We start from the raw sequence: 22014 nt of genomic DNA on the forward strand, positions 1-22014 counted from the left end.
CAAATAAATCTTTCACAGCACTCCTGGGCCAGGATGTTAAAAACGGGGTTAATATAATCCTGGGTGAGTGCAAAATTTGGTTCCAGATCTTGTAAAATTTGATGATTGGATGCTCTGAATAGAATATGAAAACTATCTGACAAAGGCTTTTGAAAAAGAGGAATGAGGACACCAAGAAAAAAAATTTCGCCCTGGGTTTGCCTTCAAAAAAATGGGCCCTGGGCTTCACATTATTCAGATAAAATGTTTTCTAGCAGATTAATTCCTTCCATATGGTGCTGTTTACCACAGGTACACTGGACAAGATGGTTCTAATGTGTCCATTCAAATGGAAACACTAGCTTTATTTTTGTGGTTGAAGCCTTAGTATGCCGCCATTAAAACGAGAACTAGGCTAAGCAGTACTTTCGTGTGATACTGTTTTTCATGGTATATGAAGAGGCTCTAACTTATTTTCTGTGGACAGCACCCTTCTGTGTGACCATACAAATGCCGCTACAAAGCAGAACATCAATGAGGAACAGTTTATTATGCTAGTATGCAAAGTGGTTCTAGCTTATTTGTTTTGGGGTTTGTGACTGGTTAAATGCAGGCTGATGAGCACTATTCAGAGGAACATTATGGGAATCTTCTATCTAACTATGCAAGGAAAGGGTGTTTTTAATGTTTGCATAAAAAGGAAATCCTGAATTACAATAAATCAGACACCTAAAAGGGCTATCGTGTGAGCCTCAATCTCATAGGGTGCTATTTGTTTATATTTTTTTCCATACTAGGAGGAAATTTCACACCTTTTCAAATTTTGAAAGATGGCACTTAGAAAAAAACAATATTCAATTACCAGTAATCTTTCACCAGAAAATGATAAAATTATTTTCTTCATTATTTTAAATGAAAAAATTAACTTACAGTTATTCACAATTAATTGGATTAGAGATTTCTTTTGGATCAAATTTTGCAATGTTTATCTCCTTACATTCAGCATTAGCATTAAACTGCAATTGCCCTAAATCATATGATAAGCAGATTCTGTAAGAAAAAAATGACTGTGAATATATGAAAATCATATGTGAACTGGGGATAAATAAGTGAATATGAGGACAATCTTCCCAGTAATGAACACTACTTATTAGGCAGTAGTGTTCTTGTAGTGGTGTTCAGCTTGTTAGCTCGTTGATAAAGCACTGCACTGCTATTGTGGAGGTCATGGGTTCAAATCCTGTACTAGCCTGAATTTTCTTCAGGCCTCAATTAAGCAGGAGTGATCATTACTGTGAAGATTGCTGTCATAGACAATTCTGTAGGAAAAGTAGTATAGTTGTTTTGCATTTGTTGGACAGGAATTAACTCAATTTCAATGCATTTTCTATTACCCAAGTTACTGGAGCTGAAAAAAATGGAACAGTGGCTATTAACATGAACTTTACAGGTTCCTTCCTCTGTTTGTTATGAAATTAAAGTTTTTTTTTATCCAATAGTTTATGTCACTGAAATAAAATAATACTATCACTAATTCTGACAAAAATACATTTTCAGAAAGAGTCTCTGTCTATCAAATAAACTAATAAAAATAAATTTTTGAGGGACATGCCCTTAAAAAATTTACAGCCACTAACGTCATGTCACCTGCACTGCACTGGGACAAAATTTTCAAATAATAATATATCACTCATAAAAATACAGAAAATTTAAGATAAAATAATATCAAACAAAAATGGCCATATTTTAAATACTTTTTTCTTTCCTTAAGGGAATATTTCCAAACCAAAGTTAAATATTTATTCCAACAAGACTACACAAAATAAGATGGCAGAGGGAATGGTGCTGATGAAATTGTCTAGAATGTGTAGACACTATTCAAAGAAGTACATAATTTACTTAACCATTTAAATTTTAACCTGAAGATTTGAAAAGATAGTTTAAACATTAAAACTCACCAAATTTCTTCTGGATAGCTAAGAAATCATTTCAAATAAAAGAAGGCCAATGATCAAATGTTTCATGAAGATATCAGTGAAAATACATGATGCCATTTGTCAGCTTTAATTTACGTCCATAATGATTGCATGACAGACATCCAAATATTAGTATTCATAAGACCAAGGAGAAATTTCCAGAGCAAATCATGTTGCTTGTTAGTTGAGAAGCCAGACAAAGAATTGCCATTATTTACAAATGGAAAACAAAAACAGTGATAATGAAAACAATATTGCAGACCTTTATGAAATAGAAAAGGTAGTCACATCCAGGTGCAAATTGATAAAAACTTGCCAGGTTTTAATTTGGGTTACCAGATAAACATTTATCCATTCTGGCTGATAAAAAAGTTTATCTCTCCTCTCAACATAAATATTTTTTCCACGTACACATAGACTCAGCCCTAAATTTGAAATTGACACATACTTCCTCCCAATATCCTTTAACACTTGCTTACTAAATGACTTGAATACATTTTTTTTCCTCCCAATTAAACAATAAAAAGCATCTTAACACCACAGTCTAATGGGTTAAATCATGTGTGGTTGTACTAAACTATGATTATTCAACCAGGAAAAAATACAAGAAAAATTCCTGCCAGAAAATAATTGACCAAAAAGCTTATCACTCATTTCATGATCAGTAATGACTGCAAACATAATACATTAGGCAATTTGAACCCATACAATGTCCCTATTTGCTTTGTAGGAGTTGCTTCATCTCATTACAAATAATGGATTCAATACAATAAATTTACTTTCCTTCTGATCACCTCAGAGAAAATTTATTTGGCCATAAGACAATTAAGGAAAAAACTTCAACTGACATAACAATAATAATAAAACAGAAGCTGAAGGAAAAGGGATACATCTTAAATCTCACAAGACAAAATCACTGTCACATCCAGCTGAAATCCTTTAATTTGTTTTTTTATGAGCCTTGCATTCAAAATCATAATAATGAAAAGATGCATTTTCTATTTAGGATACTGAAGTATTTGGAATGAGGTTTGCAAAAAGTAATATTTGACTTTAATTATGCCTTATTTATTGCTTCCACATGAAAAAAAAAATGGGCAATTAGAAAAATATGTTTCAACCACTGCATAAACAACATGAAATCAAAGCATGTGGGGTAACTTCAAATTTTTCTACAATATTTTTATCTACTGTAGTATTTGGTGAAAAAGTTATGAAAAATGGAAGTAACCCTTGACAGAAATTCATTACATTATAAACCAGTGACAATTAAAATCTCCTCTAAAGGACTGCTTTGTCAACAACAAATCATTGCAGACAAATACAAAAATTACTAGTATTGCCTAAATTCTTTAAACATTTAACTCCCATGAGTGACCAAGACAGAATTTCTCCTAATAATATCAATACAATATCAAGCAGACAAGTGATGAGAATAAAGAAAAATATCAAGTAGGGGATTATAAGTTGATCCAATACAAATTCTCCAAACTAACATCACAAGAACTGTATGGCAGACAGTAAGGAGAATTACTAATGAGATCTTGGGAGTTAAAGGGTTAAGGTCAAAATTTCAAAGGTTTACTTGACTCGACACATTAGACCACACAAACACTACCTCTGATAAATTTAAGAAAAAAAACATATCTTTAATAGGGCCAACAATCCAAATTATCTAGGTGAATTTGTCTTCAAAAGAAAAGCTTTTTGAAAACTGTTTACCAAATACTTTTTTACACTCTTCAAGCTCATTTTAATCTTAATATCTTTATGTCTGTGCAAATAAATGTGATTCACTGTAAGTTGTATCTACCCTGGGAGTCAGAAGCATTAACCTAGACCTTTCATTCACTCCCCTCAACTCTGTCTGACCCCCCTCCCCACCCCCAACTCCTCCCATCTCACCCCACCCTCTCCTTTTTCAAGCAATCATTATCAATGAAACCCTCTCTTGGAAACCCTTAGCAGTAATTTACTAAAATTAATGGTCCATTTTGATGTTCAAATGATCAAAAGCTAAATTCTTGCCACAGCATTTAATTTGACATGGCCACACAGACAAGGAAAATAACAAGCAATCAACTTGGTGCTTTGAATAAAAAGAGGATAAAATGAATAGGCACTTGTCCTCAATTTCTAAGATTCCTCAGAACAGCTGATTACCTTTACATCAGTGTAAAACAATCTAATCAATAAGTTTGGGCACATTAGAACGCCAAGGCATATGTAATTTCCATGTCAAGAAATTTCATTTCTAAGAAGGTCCTCAAGCAAAATTGGACATTTTGACTGAATTGTTTTAAATTTGAATTAAATTGCTATAGCACCAATTATTTCTCACCCTTGTAGGTGATACCAAGGTCATGGGAAGTGACATGAAAACCATCCACTTCAGCCAAAATCATATGCATCCGTACAAAGTCAAGGTGACATGTAAAATGTTTGCAAAATAAATATTCTCTACTCATGTCTGGTTGCTGGATAAAAGAAACATGGAAAATGAATAAAACAAAATATTACATACTCGGTGCAAATAGGAAAATTTCATGTGCCATACTTCAACATTAGGTAGAGAATATAAATTTTAAAGTGATTTCAGTGCATCTCATGGAAGGTTCCTTTATCTCTGTTTTTCTTTCAAGAAGGAAAAAAATATATATTTATAGGTGGAAGAAGATCATAGAGTAAAAACCGGTCATGATAGAAAACAGAATTAAAAACTCTCTCCTCATGAAATAAAATGGAAAACTTTCTACTTTTTCTGAAGCTATAGTATATATCACAATACTGTCAATTACCAGATTGCAAGAGGAGTATTCAAAAGTTTAAAGACCTAAATGTAGGAAAGGCATAAAATTTCAAAATTATCACCTACACAGTGATTTATTTGCACCCTTGCCGACACAGTCTCTGTTGTTTCCTGATAGCTCTCCATGTTTATTGAGTACTCCTGTACAATGCTGATAAATTATCTCTGGGTTTTGAAATCATAAATTGTAACTTTCAGCCTCTTCTTGAAATCATGTCTCACAAAGTCAACATCAAATTTTGATCCAAAACTTACAGATTGGCTATATTTTTAAAACACATGAGGTGGAAATACTTCTTACATGTTTTAATCAAAAACACATAACCCAGAAATACTTAAATAATGATATAAAAGCTGGTGATATGTTTCAAAACAAAACCGTTTATGATGTGTATTTAGCTACCAAAACAACCAGAGGTGTTCTGTACATGCCAAGAAATATTTTAAGAGATCAGGTGATAATGTAAACAAATGTAAAGATGAAATCTGCAAAAATTATTGGGAGAGAGAGAGCTAGACTTGATATGTTTTTTTTTGTATGATGAAATTCAAACTGAAAGAATACCCAATTCATATTTTACATGAAAGCTACAACTTAACACTGAGCCCAATATCCGTAAATGTAAGAATACAGAATGCAGCTACAGGAGAGAGCATCAATTTTCACAGAAAACCTTATAAAAAAGTGGAAACAATAAACAGCTTTGCCTGGCTAAACAGTAAAATAATATATTTCTAAAAATATTTTACTGAATGAGCAGAAAAAGACATCAATGCAACATTAAAATCTGAACTTGCATCTGCCCTTCAATACTAAATATATCAAACATCAATGTTTCATACTCATCAACAACAGGGGTAACCCCAAATATAGGTACAACCAAAGAAACAGACAGCATTACCTCACAAGGAGAATTACCAATGGCATCATAATATAATAATGTTCTTCACAAACATGTAAAATAGCTATCTCAACCAAAACCGTGCAGCCAGTCTGCCTGTCTACTTTTTGCAATAAAATAAAATTCATTTCAAGCTTGAAACATTTGATCAGTCCGTGTAATGACAGTGTTCCATTATAATCAATTAAGCCTTTCATTCCTTGACAGCCAATTAACCTGAAAACCAAACTTTGGTGTCATGTTTACACTGTATCACCAATTAAGTTCGCGTTCATTTGGATTGCAGAAGGTGTAATGTAAAGACCACATTCTACCTCCATATCGTCTTCGGAGTGAAGATCTCTATGTAGTTTCATGTTTACTAAAAAACTTTTTCCTCCAACTTAATATATACACTGTAATCTTGAGTCAACAGAAAGAAATTTAATACATCAAGCCAGCTGCAGCTTTCTGGTTAGTATTAAGAGATTTCTGTATAAATTAGCATGAATTAATCCACAACACATCTACTACATTTGTCAGATGTAATGCTTGTTACAAAAAGTATTTCACTGTTGAAGACCTGTATTCAAATAAGAAAAATGTAGAAGAATATCACCTGGAATAAAATGTAGACCTCTTTTAAAATCTGTAGTAAATCAGAAAGAGATTACACTCAATTTCAATTAACTCATGCTGTTTTAAAATGCTTTACATGTTTGAATATTTTGGAGAAATTCAAATCTATTGGCAATAGTAGATGTAATCAAAGTAGTGTACAAGCATTCAAACACAGAAACACTGTCAGATAGCTGAGAACTTCCACATGAAAAGATTCACATTCCAAAAGAAAATTAGAACTTAAAAATAAGAACATTGAAATTGTCATTTTGTGTCATTGAAAGCTTTAAAAACATTTTTTAAACATTATTTAGCCACATGTATAAGTTTAAGAAATCATAACAGATTTCCCAGCAAATAAGATACAAAATTCCAGATTTCCCAGCAATAAAATACAAAATTCTATGTAATTCTGGTTTGTGAAATACTAGGCATTTCATTCCTGAAAATTGGTTCTTAAAATATAATTATTAGTCAACTATTCCTACCATGTGTGAATGCTAATTCCTGTTTCTTCCTTTCCAATTCCTTCAGGCCAGATAAATATTCAAGTTCTCCCATGAACAAACATTTTTTGATTGAAATGAAAAACCCCCCAACAAGAAGGCAGGTAAAACTACACCCAGCATTGTCATTATTCAAGATCAGATCAAGATTAAGCAAAGTTGCCAATAGCAATTAACATTAAGAGCCAAACCAAGGATCATAAGAGATCACAGTCATGTATTGTCATTCATGAGTCACTGAATTTCCTTTAATAATTAACATCCTCAGAAGTGTCAGGAATCCCTTGATAAACAGGCCACAAAGCTTCATATTTAAAATTAAAATGAGGATTTCTGGGGATTTCATTGAAAAGAAACATGATACAGGTGTTTTTTAGACCTAATAGGATAAGCCTTTTGCACGTAATGTGACATGCAAACTCACCAAGAAGTACAGCCATATGTACCTTAGAACATGTTTTATTTACTCTGTTTCTTCAAACAGAATTTGCTTTACTAGCAAACAAATGTTATCATATGCCAGAATAAAATTGCAAAAGTAATTAAAAAACATCTGAACACAGGAAGTAAAGGCATCATCAATGTCAAAAAGGAATCATGAGAAATTGATTTTAAAATTGATCTGTCATATTTTATTGCATCTCTTAAGAAACTGAAAACATCAAACTCTTCATAAGATCAGACACAGTATCAAAGGACAGCTTGTTGGTTAAAAAAGTTAAAAACAGCACTTAAAGACTGCCATGCACTCTGAATTTGACTACACTGAAATATGATGGACCACACAATGGCAAAATTTTCCTTAATTTCAATGCTAATACTGTTTGCCTCAGTTTATTCAAGGTCTCATGCAAAAATTTTTCAACATTCTTTTGGATGGTAGTAGATTCATGTATTTTAAGCTCTCCATCTTATCAATTTAATTCAATTTGTTGACAGCTTCAAAATTATTCCTTTTCTGATCTATTGCTTCAATTATTTTTTCGGGTGGTTTTTTCACCCAAGAGAAATATTACCCTTGGAGACCCGAAGTCAAATTATAAAGTAGCCAGAAATTACTACTAACAGTGGTTTTGGTTTGACTTTGGCAAGGATTGAACTAAACTGTAACATTGAAATGAAACTGCTGTTGTATTTCTTCTCATCCAACTATTTTCCGTTGGGTCTCCAAGGATGGAGACATATAAAATGTCTATTTTTACCTCTGCCACCATAAAATTAAATTAAAATACTCTTCACACATAGTAACCCTTGATATTTAAAAGTACAGGTTGTGCTACAGAAAGTAAATTAAAAAAACAAATTCCACTTCACACTTTTCTAAATGGCTTAAAATTGCTTCCAATCATTAAAGAAGGACAGCAATTAAAACTAATAAAATAGAACCTAAATTTTCTTACTGTTTCATAATAATTAGAAATAAAAAATTAAAACTTCTTTCATTGGCAGAGTATTCTTTGCATAAAAAAGTAAACAGTTATGAAGTAACCTAAGAAAGTTTACAATTTTCTTCTGTGCTGGTCAGGAAACTATTGAAAAATTAATGTTGCGGAAGTGAGTAAACCTGGGTTTCAGGGTGCAAGGACTTCAGAATGCAAGGGCTATGATAGAAGTCAGTTATCAGTGGTCTACCACAGCTTATCAGATCTCTAACTGATGTCTTTTTAGCTTATGAACTGGCTTTTGTGTCTTGGTTTTGCCTAACTGCCATTTTTTCAGGCCTATCCCTATAACACTTTCCACATCCCTCTATGGAAAAAGTTGTTGAAACCTCTGAGGGTGACTATGGTGTGACAAAAACAAATAAAGAGATCTCTTCTCACAGCAAAAGGGATATGGTTCTCCTCCCTCCCCCTCCCCTCCCCCACTTGCATCATTACAGTTGATTTTTATGAATCAAACAATGTGAGAATAACTTCTCTTCCGAATAAATGCAAACTAATTAACGGAAGGAGCCTTACCAGATGCAAGGGTTTGGAATTAGGGCTGTGTTAGGTTAAAGGCTGGATAATGCCAAGCACTGAATATACCTCTATCCAGTGGATAGAACAGCAGTATGTTTTGTAATCACTCATCTACTGGATGGCATTTTACCTGTTGGATGGCATTACCCATCTACCCTGTTAAAAATTGTGCTGAGACCAACAACACTGAGCTGGAGTACAAGAACCACATGCTTGCAGCATGTAGCAATCATTACTCAGTGGACAATTGGAAAAAAAACTCAACAACTAAACTATCCAGTGTATTTTACATTCTCATTTCATTTGAAAAAACACTCAAGCAGGAAGGTACTGAATGCAAACAAAATTATCACAAAGGCGATACGAATTCTCATAGCAAGCCCAGTGGAATTATATCATGTATAGAATAATAACTGGCAGAATTGAGTTGAGGGAGATAGGGCTAAATGGCTCTACTGCACCATATTTAGAAGTGTCATGTATTACCCTTATTATCCTAAGAATCAATCAACAAACAGAACTGTGTTCATTTATGTGGTCTAAACAACACTGCTACATTTTGAAAGAAAGAGGCAGCTTTTGAGCACAAACCTGTCCTCCTCCTCTTTAAGACTCCTCCTCATAAGTAACATTTTTTTAATTTCATACTTTGTTTTCATTCGTGACAATAACAAAGAAAATAGTTGGAGAAAGCTTAATTGTACACCAGAGTGAAAAGTTTAAATTGTTCCAGTTTCAACTTTTGTTAAGTATCCAACTACTGGGGTCAAAGTTATCATGAAAACCTTGAGGAAAACTATCATAAAAACAATTTTATAATTAGGACTTTTGAGTAAATTTTTTATCTTGCTGAAATAAGATCTTTGCAGGTGTGGTGTTTACCTCAGATTTGGCTTTAGCTAATTTTAAGTTCAACTTCAACTTTCTACAATTTACAGGCCAAGCAGTGTAATTCTAAACCACACTTGTAAATATCAAGTACTGATACCTTGAAATGATATTGGATTTAGCATCTTCTCTCTTTAAAAAAAGAATCCTTCAACCATAAACCTTGGCTTATCAGATAGATTTCATCTGATGTTATCTTGTAAATAATTCACATAAAAATTTCACTTAAAATGCTCACAACTGAGAGATTATATTGGCAGCACTGGATAATTTTCTGAGACTGATCCAACAGGTACCAGAAATGAAACCAAAACATGCAAAAAACTGAAAAAATTACATTATAATACATCATAGCCTTTAAATAATTATGCATAAATTATAAACAAAGCTACACAAGCCTGCTTCTTTTAAATATTTACATTCTTGTTCTTAAATTAATCAAAGTAGCAACAAATATGAGTGTCAAGTTTGACAATATTGCTTTTCCTTATGCAAATGTTGTGTCTGAAAAAGTAATTTTTTTCTCTTCCACGAGGCACAGCTACATCCAGGCAATAAATTGAGTCAAGACTTAACTTTAGACTGGCCAAACTTCTTGTAACTGATTTAAATTTCAATTCAATTGCATTTTAATGATTAAAAAACAGCTTAGAAGATTTTCTTTGAATATAATTATGTGTGGTTAAAATATTATATCAAGGGAGTGTAGGCCTCCATCATGCAAACTCAAAATAGCATAATTTTTTATTGACGTGGCACAGTTTGAGCCAATCAAAGAAAGTTTATGTTAAAACGCTTTGCCTATCTTAGTAAAACAGGAAATAACCACAGAAAATTTCGAATCAGAAGCATAACAAAATTGCACTCAAGTGCAAAAACAATATCACACTATTATTCCAAAAAAAGGAAAATGAAACATTTAAAGTGGGTGAAGCACTTAAAAGCCATACCAGACATTCACTGCAAATGAATAATGATTTATGGACAAGAGACAACTTGGAAAACAACATACTGTATAGAGACAAAACTGACCATGGAATGTATGTTTAACTAGAACATAATAAGATTACAAGAGAGGTGATTAAAGATTTCCTTATATTATTTATATGTAATTATATACATGTGTAGGAATATCCGATTTGAAATTTTCACATTTCAAGAGCCATGAAGCACCGGTAGTTAAAACCACAAAAAGCAGTGATATACGTTTAAAGGTCTCTTGGAACTAAATTGTTTGAACACTAATAACAACTACAAACAGACAAGCTCTTGAAATACAAGATTCAAATATCCTTACAGACTTATTTTGAACATAAATGCAACTAAATTGCTTGGAGATAATATCACTGTTCCTCAGCTTAGAACCTAAGACTTGACTTACCATACAACTGCCTTGGAAATTTCGATGCTCTTCTTGAAGTTCATCAGCAGAGGTTGTATCATTTCCAATTTCGGCATAATTCAGTAAAAACTCCTGATGATTCTCCCTTATCCATACCAGCATCTGAAAAACAAAATTGGCAAAAAAACCACCGCTGAAATATTGGATTTTGCCTCAGGATGATTTGTTCACTGTGACAGTTTCAATATCATACTTGATGAGTCCTGACCAAGCTAATTTCCAATCCTCATGGTAATAATATTTAAATATTGCACTTATGTCTGTGAAAGCAAAGCCATTTTGCTCTGCACACACGAGACCAGAAGAAAGCAACAAAAAGTGAAAAAACTGATGTCTCAGTAAACTTATAAATTCTGAACACAAAAAAAAATCAGCTGGCTAGTTAAGAAACTTAATTTCAGAAGGAAATGGCCTCATCTACTTGTCAAATAATGTCAGAAATATTCGAAAGGATTACACCGCTGATCAAACAGAGAGCTAACCAGTTTGAAAATATTATGAGTGCAGCTGTTGGCAAATTGTGCACCAATAAAAAGTCAAATTTTGCCATAAAATTTACATTTCTATATGAACGACTGAGTAAGCAGAATTAGCCCTTAAAGAGCTTCTCTTTTTTTTTTCAGTAGACATAATTCTGTATCACACCTGACCAATTTCCCATCAAGAAACTAAATTTGAAGTTGGTTCCTCTACTACATTTTACTGCAAACCTCTTGATCTTCTAATCACTACAATTGTTGGATATTTTTAGAAAAATTGTAGTGATCATAAAAAGAAAAATATTTAACTTATTATATTCTAAAATAAAGAGTTCCTGAACCTTTGGCCAACATCCTAAATCCACATGAGCTTCAAAGCAAACAGGATGTAATAGTTAGGTTACCATGGCTTTGCACAAAATTTCAATTCACTTCAACCTAGTAAACAGAAACTCCCCCGACTGCAGAGCCATCAAGTTTAATAGCTGTGATTTGTAAAATAAAAGAGAGCTTGGTTTGAAGGCAGAGTATTCTTTTAAAAAAAAATATTTAGCACCAGCAACAATCACCCAACCTCAAAGTATGGCTCATGCAGAGCATGAAATTAAACTGCAAAATTTTTGCAAACATTTTACAAATTTTCAAGGGTTTTTGTTCCTCACATGCAATACTTCAAACACCTGCTAGGTTTGCACATTCAAGTTTATCTCTTATGAGCAAAGATCTTGTTACAGGGCTCAATTCTGGTTTAACACTACCCACCCTCTGATATCCTTGTGTTTAACCTTTCGTGTAAGGATTATTAAATATAAGTTGACAAGAATACAGAAGGTTTTACTGCTTACTGACCAACTGGTACGTAAATATTGTGCACTTCTATGGTTAAAGCGACAATCTTCTGGCTTCCTAAACCTCTTCACAATAAAATCACCATAAATAATCTGTGTTGTTCTGCCTTGCAGACTAGCTGTCTGATCGCAGACTACGACCAATAAATTTTTAATGAGCTCTGTCTGTTTTTGAAAAATTGCAAATTTCTGTACTTTGTTGACAATCTCTCTGTGCTGATTGAGTTTAATAAACGGCATTCTCAAAGGATAGAAAGAAGATCCTGACAGATCAGATAATAATGTCCTGGGGTTTGTGGAGAAAAAGGAAATTACACTTGGTATTGAAACCACTGAGGCTGCAGGTAATGTCGCAATTGAGCTCACAAAGCACAAATTAAAATCATTGTCATTGAAAAACCAAAACAGATTTTCTCAATTTCAAAGAAGCAATCTCCTTATCAATCAAGCTGGACCCACAGGAATCAAAAATAAAAGACAATGACAACATCAGTAACTAAACCACAATCTATCATCCTCCATTTTAATTAGAAAAACTCCAAACATGACATTTTTGCATGACAAACAAAAATAAATAAAAAATCCAGCTAAAAAGGGTTGATCAGTGTTAAAACTGCATAGTCTCACATTAACCATACCAGAGCTACACAAAGAACACAAAAACACCACAGTTTTATCACATGAAAATGCCATTATTGGGATTAAAGGATTTACAGAATAAAAGCAAGATCATGAAGCTCTGATAGGCCTATACAAGAAAAACAAAGGTTCAACGGCATCTGTTTTAAGCCTTACTATGACAACTCACCATATCCCCTGCTAAGAAATAGAACCAAGCTAAAAGCAAATAAACCACAGGATTCACTTAATTAACCAAGGAGGGTTTTTAAACATCGGTAAAAACCTCAAAATGCCACTTTACTACATTTTCTGAGAGCCATTTAAGTGTTAAGATTTTATTTTGATGTTCTTATCAAAAGTATTTAAATTTATGACATCAAAGAAGAGTTTGTATCTATCAAATTATCTTTGGGCAAATAATTTTCTAAAGTTACTAAGTCTAGGCAGAATTTTTTGAACAAGTACAATGATAAAAAGGAAAAAAAATAGTGCACCTAGCTGCATACACTCTCATGCTAAAAAGTTTCCTCTATAGAAAATAAGTACAATTTTTTCATGTATTTTAAAATACTGAATAACATCAAATTTTTAAGGAAAACTTTTCTCAATGATGGCTGCAAAAATGAATTTATAGAATAAAAGAATTCTTTCCTTTATTCTCTAAATTAACCACTTATCACAACAAGCCTGTTGTTTTGGTGTTTGAAATTTATATTATCTACCATACAGTTTTCACAAGCTGTAGCAGACCAGAGACAACAACAACAAAAGAAAAGCCTTATCACAAGGTATCTATACACAATAAATTAAGCCCCAGGCAATCTCCAAGATTAAAAGCCATTTTCTACGATCAGAATCTTTAGAGAACATGACTGTGCAATTACATGCAATGGTACAAAACTAAACCTGTGTCAAGAAGCCTTTGATGAAGAGAGAAACACAATCCATTTGCATGCATCGACACAAAAAAATTACTGAAGCTACCTTGCAAATTAAATGTCAGGCTTCCTAATTGTCCCACTCAACTGTCTAGTAATTAAGTATTACGTCAGCAGCAAATTTCTTTAATCAGGAGTCATTGCACAGAGAAACTCTACTTTATATCAAAGCAGTACACTTCATTTGAAGTTTAAGCTATGGTTTTGACAGCACACCTCCTGAGAACCACATGCTCTTTTCAAAGATGTTAAGGCACAAATAGAGTACTTTTCTTATTTAAAAATTTCTTACTCAGAAGCCACAGTGTACTGTTTATAAATTGGCCATGAAAAGCATAAGGGATGGTGTAGTTATGTTGTGATAGTGATAACGTCATGCTGTTGAAAAAATGGTAGGGTTTCTGTAACTTTTTTTCTAAGTGGCTGTAAAGGTGTAATGAGGAGCTGTGCCCGGGAAGGGCAGTAAGGCAGTAAACATTGTATTGCAAGTCCAGGCATATTGAACTGTACATTTTTCCACTTTTAAAAGTCTGACTCACTCAATGTCTCTAAATAAACATATTATTTGAAACTGAAAATCTGTGAGACCAGTGACTACATTGTTGTTAATAGAAGTCAATACAAACAATAACATACAAAACAATTCCTTCTAGTGTATTCCATAGCCTAATCCTCGTAATTTTCTTCTGTCAAAATACCAAAATAAAAATGTGCTCTGATGATTCTGGCTTGTTTTGATACTGCTGATATACATCATTAACAAGAAATGTCAGCTGAAGTTTTGAAATCACTTGGTCTATTTCAGTTGATGGTCTTTCCACATAACTTAATAAAATTTCAACTAGAACAAATGAACTGAATCATAATATTTCTGTGAGGATTGATAGCCCTTAAACATGTACACAAGAGAAGGAAATTTAACCCCAAGTCATGCTTTCAATTTGCATACTGCTGAATTTTAATAGGGAAGTATACCCATATCATGAAGAACAAAGGAATACCTTAATGGAAATAAGAAGTGGGTTGCAATCGCTTGAGAAAAAAAATGATGCAAACAAGAGATGCATTTTCAGCAAATGAGGAATTCAAGGATAAGGAACAAATTATATTTTATACAGATTTTCAAATACAATCTGTCAAAAAATGTCTTTACCTTCTCAGCATCTTGTTGGAAAACACGGTACTGGAAACACTGATCCAGTCTCATCTTCCGCAAGTTCCATAATTCCCTCAACTTTTGCCTCTTGGTATGCAAGCCTTCCACTAATTCCTGTATCTGTAGCTCTGCTTTCTTCACATCATCATCCGTTAAAGTATCTTCAGAATCTTCATAGCTTGGATTTTTTATAGTATTGCGAATTTTTTCCCCCTCCTCTTGTAATAATTCCACAGGTGCTTTGATAATCCATTTTTTCACATGTTGATTGTGCTTAATTTGATCTTTGAGACCCTCAAGAGTATCAGAAAAATCTTCCTTGTCTAAGCCATCTTGAATTTCTTCTAACTTGGCTAATAACGATGAGGCCTCATACAGAAATTTTTCCAGTGCCTGAAAGAGAAAAAGCGATACCTTAAACATATCGTCAAAACTCTTCATCAAACAACAGCCAAGCTCATGCGGCATGATTTTATTTCTTTATAACCTCAATAAACATGTACTGAAAATGGTTTTGACAGCATAATTTTTGTCACTACGTACCATCATGTTTTAATCATATTTGTTGGTAGAACTGATTTGATTTTGGGAAGATAAGACCTAGTGTTATTTTCCCAATGCCTGTCCATAGGTCTCCTTCACCTGTTACTACGGAATATCTTGTTATAAGCCAAAGCCCATTATCCAATCAATTAATCTTATCTGTTTAATTAAATTCAAGTGAGTCTACAGAATACAAATCAGTGTTTCAGGGAGATAAAACAATCCAATTTTCTCTTTATAAAATATGAAAGAATTTATCTTAAAAACCAACGAAATTCAAAGTAACCTCTGCCAACATAACACTAACTGCAGTTTAGTTGTGAGTTGTCAGAAGAATAAAACAGGATATTGTAACTTTCAGCTGTGTGTCAACAGGTGGTATTGATCTCAGGCCTGATATCAAGCTATCTCCCTTATTTATCAGTATTACATCAGAAATTCAGTCAATTTGCTTTTTCTCATATATAAAATGCAAATTCACACACGAAAATATAAAAGAGGACTGCAAAATTGGATACTTGTCTAAATCAGGAGGAACATTGGACTTCTTCATAAAAAGACATTCAATTTGATCACCCAAAAACCACTTAAATTATTGCAACTGTTTTTGCTAATTTCAGTCATATCTCATATAGGAATTGACAATAACAATAATATAACATCTCATTAACTCTGAGGAGAAAATCAAAACATTCATAGGATAATATGATCTGCAATGTACTTGAAACTTTTCATCGCTTGTGATATTCATTGGAAACCTCTGTAATGATGTACATTTTTCAATACCATGAATATACCAAGCCAACCAGTGTTGAGAGAGGAGAGAATATCTACTGAAAATTGGGAATTCCTTTCAAGAAATACACCAATAATATTTTTTAAGTTCTAGAAATTTACAAACCACATAGATGCCCACAATAAAGACACGCAACATCAAAAGAACTATTAACCGATAACACGCATCTGCATCTAAGGTAGAGATTGGCCAGTTGGTTGGTGAGATTCTAAGCCTTTGGTAAAGTTTGTAACTCACCATTCGCATGTTGATCCACTTGGAATGATCATACTTAAAGGTACCTCCCAGATCTAAAGTTAGCTGATCAATGTCGATAAATTTTGCGAGACCATCCAGAGATGTGAGGGCAGTCTGAAATGAATTATCACATTTTTCAAATTACCGTGTGATCATCGTCTCAGTAATTAATTACTACAATGAAACAATTCAAAATTAAAGGTATGCTGTAATACCTCTTAAAAACTGATTTCAAGGTCTTCATGGTAAGTTATGGGCTGAGGTTCCGTAACTTACAGTGTAGGCCGAGAAAACAGGGATAGTAAGATAAATATTATATCTCTTGGTTCAAATAGAGGGGGAGATTTCAATACAAACAAACATTTTAATTTAGCAGTATAACAATGTGCACTTTGATTGGTCAGCCATATTTCACTGACCAATCATAGTGCACCCTACAACTGAGAGATAAAATAATAACATGTAAAAGTCATCAATAGATAATTCATTTCAATTTCAGCTTGAGGTAAAAACGTTAATGTGAATTGTTTACAAGGTGCACAAGTTAATGTCTAGGAAAAAAAAACAAATCAACATGACCAGTGTAAATATAAAGGAGAGAAGGAAGAAAGGGAAAAAGGAAGGATAAGTGAAAAATGAAATTTTTTTTTTCAACTGGACTTTGTTCTGCCCTTGTAAATAACAGGTGCACATCTAACCCACCAGAAGTCTTTTTATATCAGTTATAATAAGTATTATTACATAACTAGCAGAGCCATGCAACCAAATTCAGTATATGTAAGCATGCTCAAAATCCCGATGATTGTGTGAGCAAATCGCTTCGCCAGAAATTTTTTTTTCACACAAGCAGCCATTGTTAGCACAGGGAAAAATAATATATTTTGGAACAATAATGGATACAAACAGGGACTCAACCCACCAGTCCCAAAATGAAGACAATTTTCCAACCTTTTCCCTTAGGCTGGAGTTCTTAAATGAGGCACAAAAAGAGAAAAACAATGGAAAAGGAGACTTGGCATCAGCGCCATCACAATTTGCTTCCCTGTCCGACTAGCTATGTTATAAAACAATTGGTTCATGCTTTTAGCTGTGCACTATCAAGTTATGGAGCACATGGGAAGTTTGGAAAGCACTCAAGAAGCTAGAGTTGCCCTCAGCTATTACCTCGGGCAGCTCTTATGCTTCTTTCATGCTCTCCAAACTTCCCACGTGCTCCATAACTCGATAGTGCACACTAAAGCATGAACCAATTGCTAATTAGTTCAAGAGCAAATATGTTCCAACTAACAGCATCTATATATAAACCTTAGTTTACAGAACATATCAACATGAAGATTTTAGATATATGAAAATTTCACATATCAACATGAGTTACTATAAAAAGAAATTTTAGTGGTAAGTATCAGCTATTGTTCAATTTTCATCATACATTTACCTTGATTTACGAGTGGTAATGCATAAAAGTGAATTTATAACACAGAAATATAAAACTTAAATTTAGCATAGAGTTGAAAGAAAATTAAACATAAAATGAACTTGATCTGTGGTGTAGTGACACCAAAAATCAAATAGCAAGTATTTTACTATTATGCAATGAAATATGTACAACCAACAGTTACTATAAGTAACTTGTCATCATCACTATGCTGAAACCAACATTCAAAATTCTTCACCAGATAGAAAAACCTCAATCTTTGTACCTATTGTAGTATTCAGAACTTGTAGTCAAATGCCAATAGCACATACAAAATACATCACGTATTATCTCCACAATGTGGAGATTATGACTACACCCACTTAAAAAATAACTCCTTTTCATGCCAAAGATATCCCACTTTAAGGAGATTAAAGATTAAAGCTAAGTTTTAACATCAATGTTCAATTTAAAGCAACAAGACATGACACACAACATTACGCACAAACCATCGAAAATAAAAAATCACCCCACAAAAAATAAATAAAAGTCTGCACAATACCATATTTCTTACAATGCTGAGAAAAATATGAGAGGATACATGATGTATAAAGCCTAGCTGGAGGATACACCAACATTAATCCAAGAGAGATCATATGATACACATCAAACATCATCACATGCCTTGAGAAAGTCATCACTAAAATCAAAGGAACACATAATCTCTGGTGCAAATCATTTTTCATTTAACAAACATCACCTGCAAAGGTTAATTTTGATAATATGCAAAGAAGGCTAAAAAGAGAAATTGGGGAAATCTAGCCTGATTGATTATTTTATAAATTGTGAACAGCCAGCAAAAACCCTGCTGTGCAATCAATTGTTTCCAATATTTAGTGGCTGGTGGGTCACAACAATAACCAAAATGTTGAGACACATGCTGGGAAAGTCTGAAAACACTTTTTAAAAATTAACCTTATCCTTATGGAAGAAAAACAAGTTTTTTTATATTTTTGCTTTCTACTTTCAGTGAGCCTTTGGAAAGCTCAAATTAAGAGAATGGCAACCATGGAAATGGAACTGTGGAAAGAATTGGTAGAAAATTGATTTCTACACATTTGAGCAGGTGCTTCATGTAATCAACTGCACACTATTTTGAGAACATACTTTTTAAAAAAAACCTACAACTTAAGCTCTCCAAAAGGAGTCCTTTTTAAAGATACCTACATTTCACCCAAATCTATCTGTGCATAATACTTCAAACTCTCTAGGAAAAAGAGTGTGACTTTCAATTGGAAGTATATGACAAGAAATCAACTCCTGTGATAATGATTCATTCAAAAGAGTTCAATTTTAATGAACAACTGGATGTTCCAAGTAATTACAGAGTTTAAATTTCTTCCCAGTCATCTAATTTAGACTTAAGAAGAATAATTAATCTGAACAGGAATTAAACTCTAGCCATCATTTACCCTAAACTGATAAGATCTTAGGCCCCTACTGCATTTCAACTAAATTGCTACAGTCAACAACATACAGTAGAGTGGTAAACAATATGAGGGCCACATTCTCCATACTGCCCTCCATACAGTCTTTAAGGTGCTGACAAGGAGAATTTGACAATCACAAGCTAGTCAGTGATCATTTCCTTTATTCTCAGAACCTTAATTTTTGATTCCAGGGCAGTGATGTAAGGAGAAATTACATGCTAGTCAGTCCTAGGAGTCAAAGGGTCAAAAGAAGATATCCATCACAAAAACTGTAATATAGGTTCCACCAAACAATACCAAAAAAAAAACAACAAGGAAATTCTTTAAAAATATAACTGCCTTTTAAATTATTACAATTTCAACCTGGAAATAAAGTAGTGCACATCACTTATAATAAACTGAGTTTGGCAAAAGCTTAGTGCCCGATCTTGTCCAGGCAGTTGGTACAGCAAAGTACATATACTTACTGCTTAAGTTGAGTATATACTGCGATGATCTTCATTTGCTTAAAATGTATTTTCCGCAGTACAAATATATGACTTTCATGAATTCTTATCACACCTTCTCCATCTACGGGTATATAACGAACTCACAATTGACCAGCTCCCAGTTGGCTTGATAGCTCAGTTGGTTAGAGCGCTGCGCCGGTATCGCAGAGGTCATGGGTTCGATTCCCGTTCAGGCCTGAATTTTTTTCAGGCCTTATTTCTCAACTGCTTAAGTTGAGTATATACTGTGATGATCTTCATTTGCTTAAAAAGTACATATAACTTGACACAACAAAGTACATATAACTCGACAAAGCTACATTGCCTTCAGGTCAGTAAAATATATTTTGGGACTTAAAAAAAAAAAAAATCCTTACAGCCTTAACACTCAAATGTACACCTTGGCAATACATTTATAACAAATGCAATTAAACAAGCAAGAAATGATCCTTACAGGTTTTTAGCAACTGCAGAAAAGAAGCCTTAAAGACTCAGGGTTTGACAGATGCTGAACCCCTGCCTCGCAGACTCTAGTTAGGAGCTGATTGTCACTTGTGAGATTTCCGTTGTCATTTCTGGACATAATTCACATGTATGTGTGACAAACCAACAAATTCAAACTCAATCAAATCATCAAAAAAATCATGTCAGTATGTTTACTTAAAAAGGTAACTTTGCCCTTAAGATAACAAAAATTGTACCTTTAGGGAGGTGATACCAAAAATATCTTATCTGGATTTATTAGGGACTGTACTATACTTCATAATAAATTCTTATTACATGTAAAATTTGATGCCTAACAACCAAAGAATAAATTTTGTACATGCAAGATATCATAACTGTAAAGAGTAACTAGACAGAAAAAAATTATTTCAGAGTGAAATTTTATTTAATTAGACCATGTGTTCAAACAGTTTCTACATACTGGTATACACTGCACCAAAAAAGATGAACACTCAGGTCTAATAAACTTTAATCTGTGTATTGAGCAGAAGAATTTGCAAAAATCACCATTTGAAAAAATTTTAAATCACCCCATTTAAAAGCTTGAACATCAAAGAGATTGTCAGATTGGAAAGTGTTGTCACAAACCAGCTGGTGGAAAATATCTATTGTGCCACGAACCAGTAATTATCATAATTGAAATTTTACTGATCTTTACAGCCAAGAAACCATCAAGATATAACTTATTTTTGTAATGAATAGCTAAAAAAATACTTACTTCAAAAAAAACTCACACTCACAGAATAGTGTATGACATGGATAAAATGTTTGCCTCACAAAAAAATGAGTATTTAAGCATTGATATTCTGAGTGCTGATCAAACGTTCACCGAAAGAAAATTTTCAAAGTGAAATTTAGTAGACAAATTAGTCATAAGCCACTGAGTTTGCAAATGTTCCTAAAATTGAAAAATCCATGTTACTGAATGAGCCTAGAGATAAAAAATATTACAAAATTGAACATAACATGAACCTTTGATTAAAATGCAATGCCTGTTTGAAATTTAAATGTGTGGAATATCTTAGGGAAATGAAACAGGTCTTGGAGGTCATCAAAATACACTGTGTTGCCCTAGGGCAACTGTCATGACTTACACCGGTTGCAAGTTAAACATAGATTGTTCAATAACTTGTATTTATAACACAACAATACAACAGAACACTCCATCGAGTGCAAACCTTGTATGTCATTCTAAAATGCCAAATGACTGTCATAATGAAATCTTATGGCAACAGGACAGGCAAACACAGTTTGAAAATACACAACATTTCATCACCATCAACAAAGGACTAGGAAAAATATTTATAAACAAAGGGACATGGCTTAAACATACTGCAAATGGAAAAAGTTCATTTGAATTTGAATAATTTAAGTAAAACGAAACTCTGAGTAACACAAAGTGAATAGTAACTTTCGATTGATAAGTCAGAAAACGAGAGTATACAGAAAGAGTGATAAAATATCTCTCTGTTTA

General features: G+C 33.2%; 1 protein-coding gene and 1 non-coding gene across 2 annotated transcripts in view; one reads left to right on the forward strand and one right to left on the reverse strand.

Annotated features, from left to right (window-relative positions):
* The window catches only part of LOC113673894 (kalirin), a gene marked incomplete in the record, with an annotated part of 88798 nt that overhangs the window by 57052 nt on the left and 9732 nt on the right, over positions 1-22014 (reverse strand). Inside the window, 3 exon segments of the mRNA XM_089194705.1 lie at positions 11006-11128; positions 15066-15461; positions 16645-16758. Of these exon segments, the coding sequence (XP_089050831.1) occupies positions 11006-11128; positions 15066-15461; positions 16645-16758 (633 nt within the window).
* On the forward strand, positions 20161-20234 carry Trnat-ggu (transfer RNA threonine (anticodon GGU)). The gene has a single exon. It is a non-coding gene; the product is annotated as a tRNA-Thr (tRNA).

Source organism: Pocillopora damicornis, chromosome 14 (assembly GCF_964200805.1).
Source record: "Pocillopora damicornis chromosome 14, jaPocDami1.2, whole genome shotgun sequence".
In the NCBI taxonomy this organism is placed as follows: Eukaryota; Metazoa; Cnidaria; class Anthozoa; order Scleractinia; family Pocilloporidae; genus Pocillopora; species Pocillopora damicornis.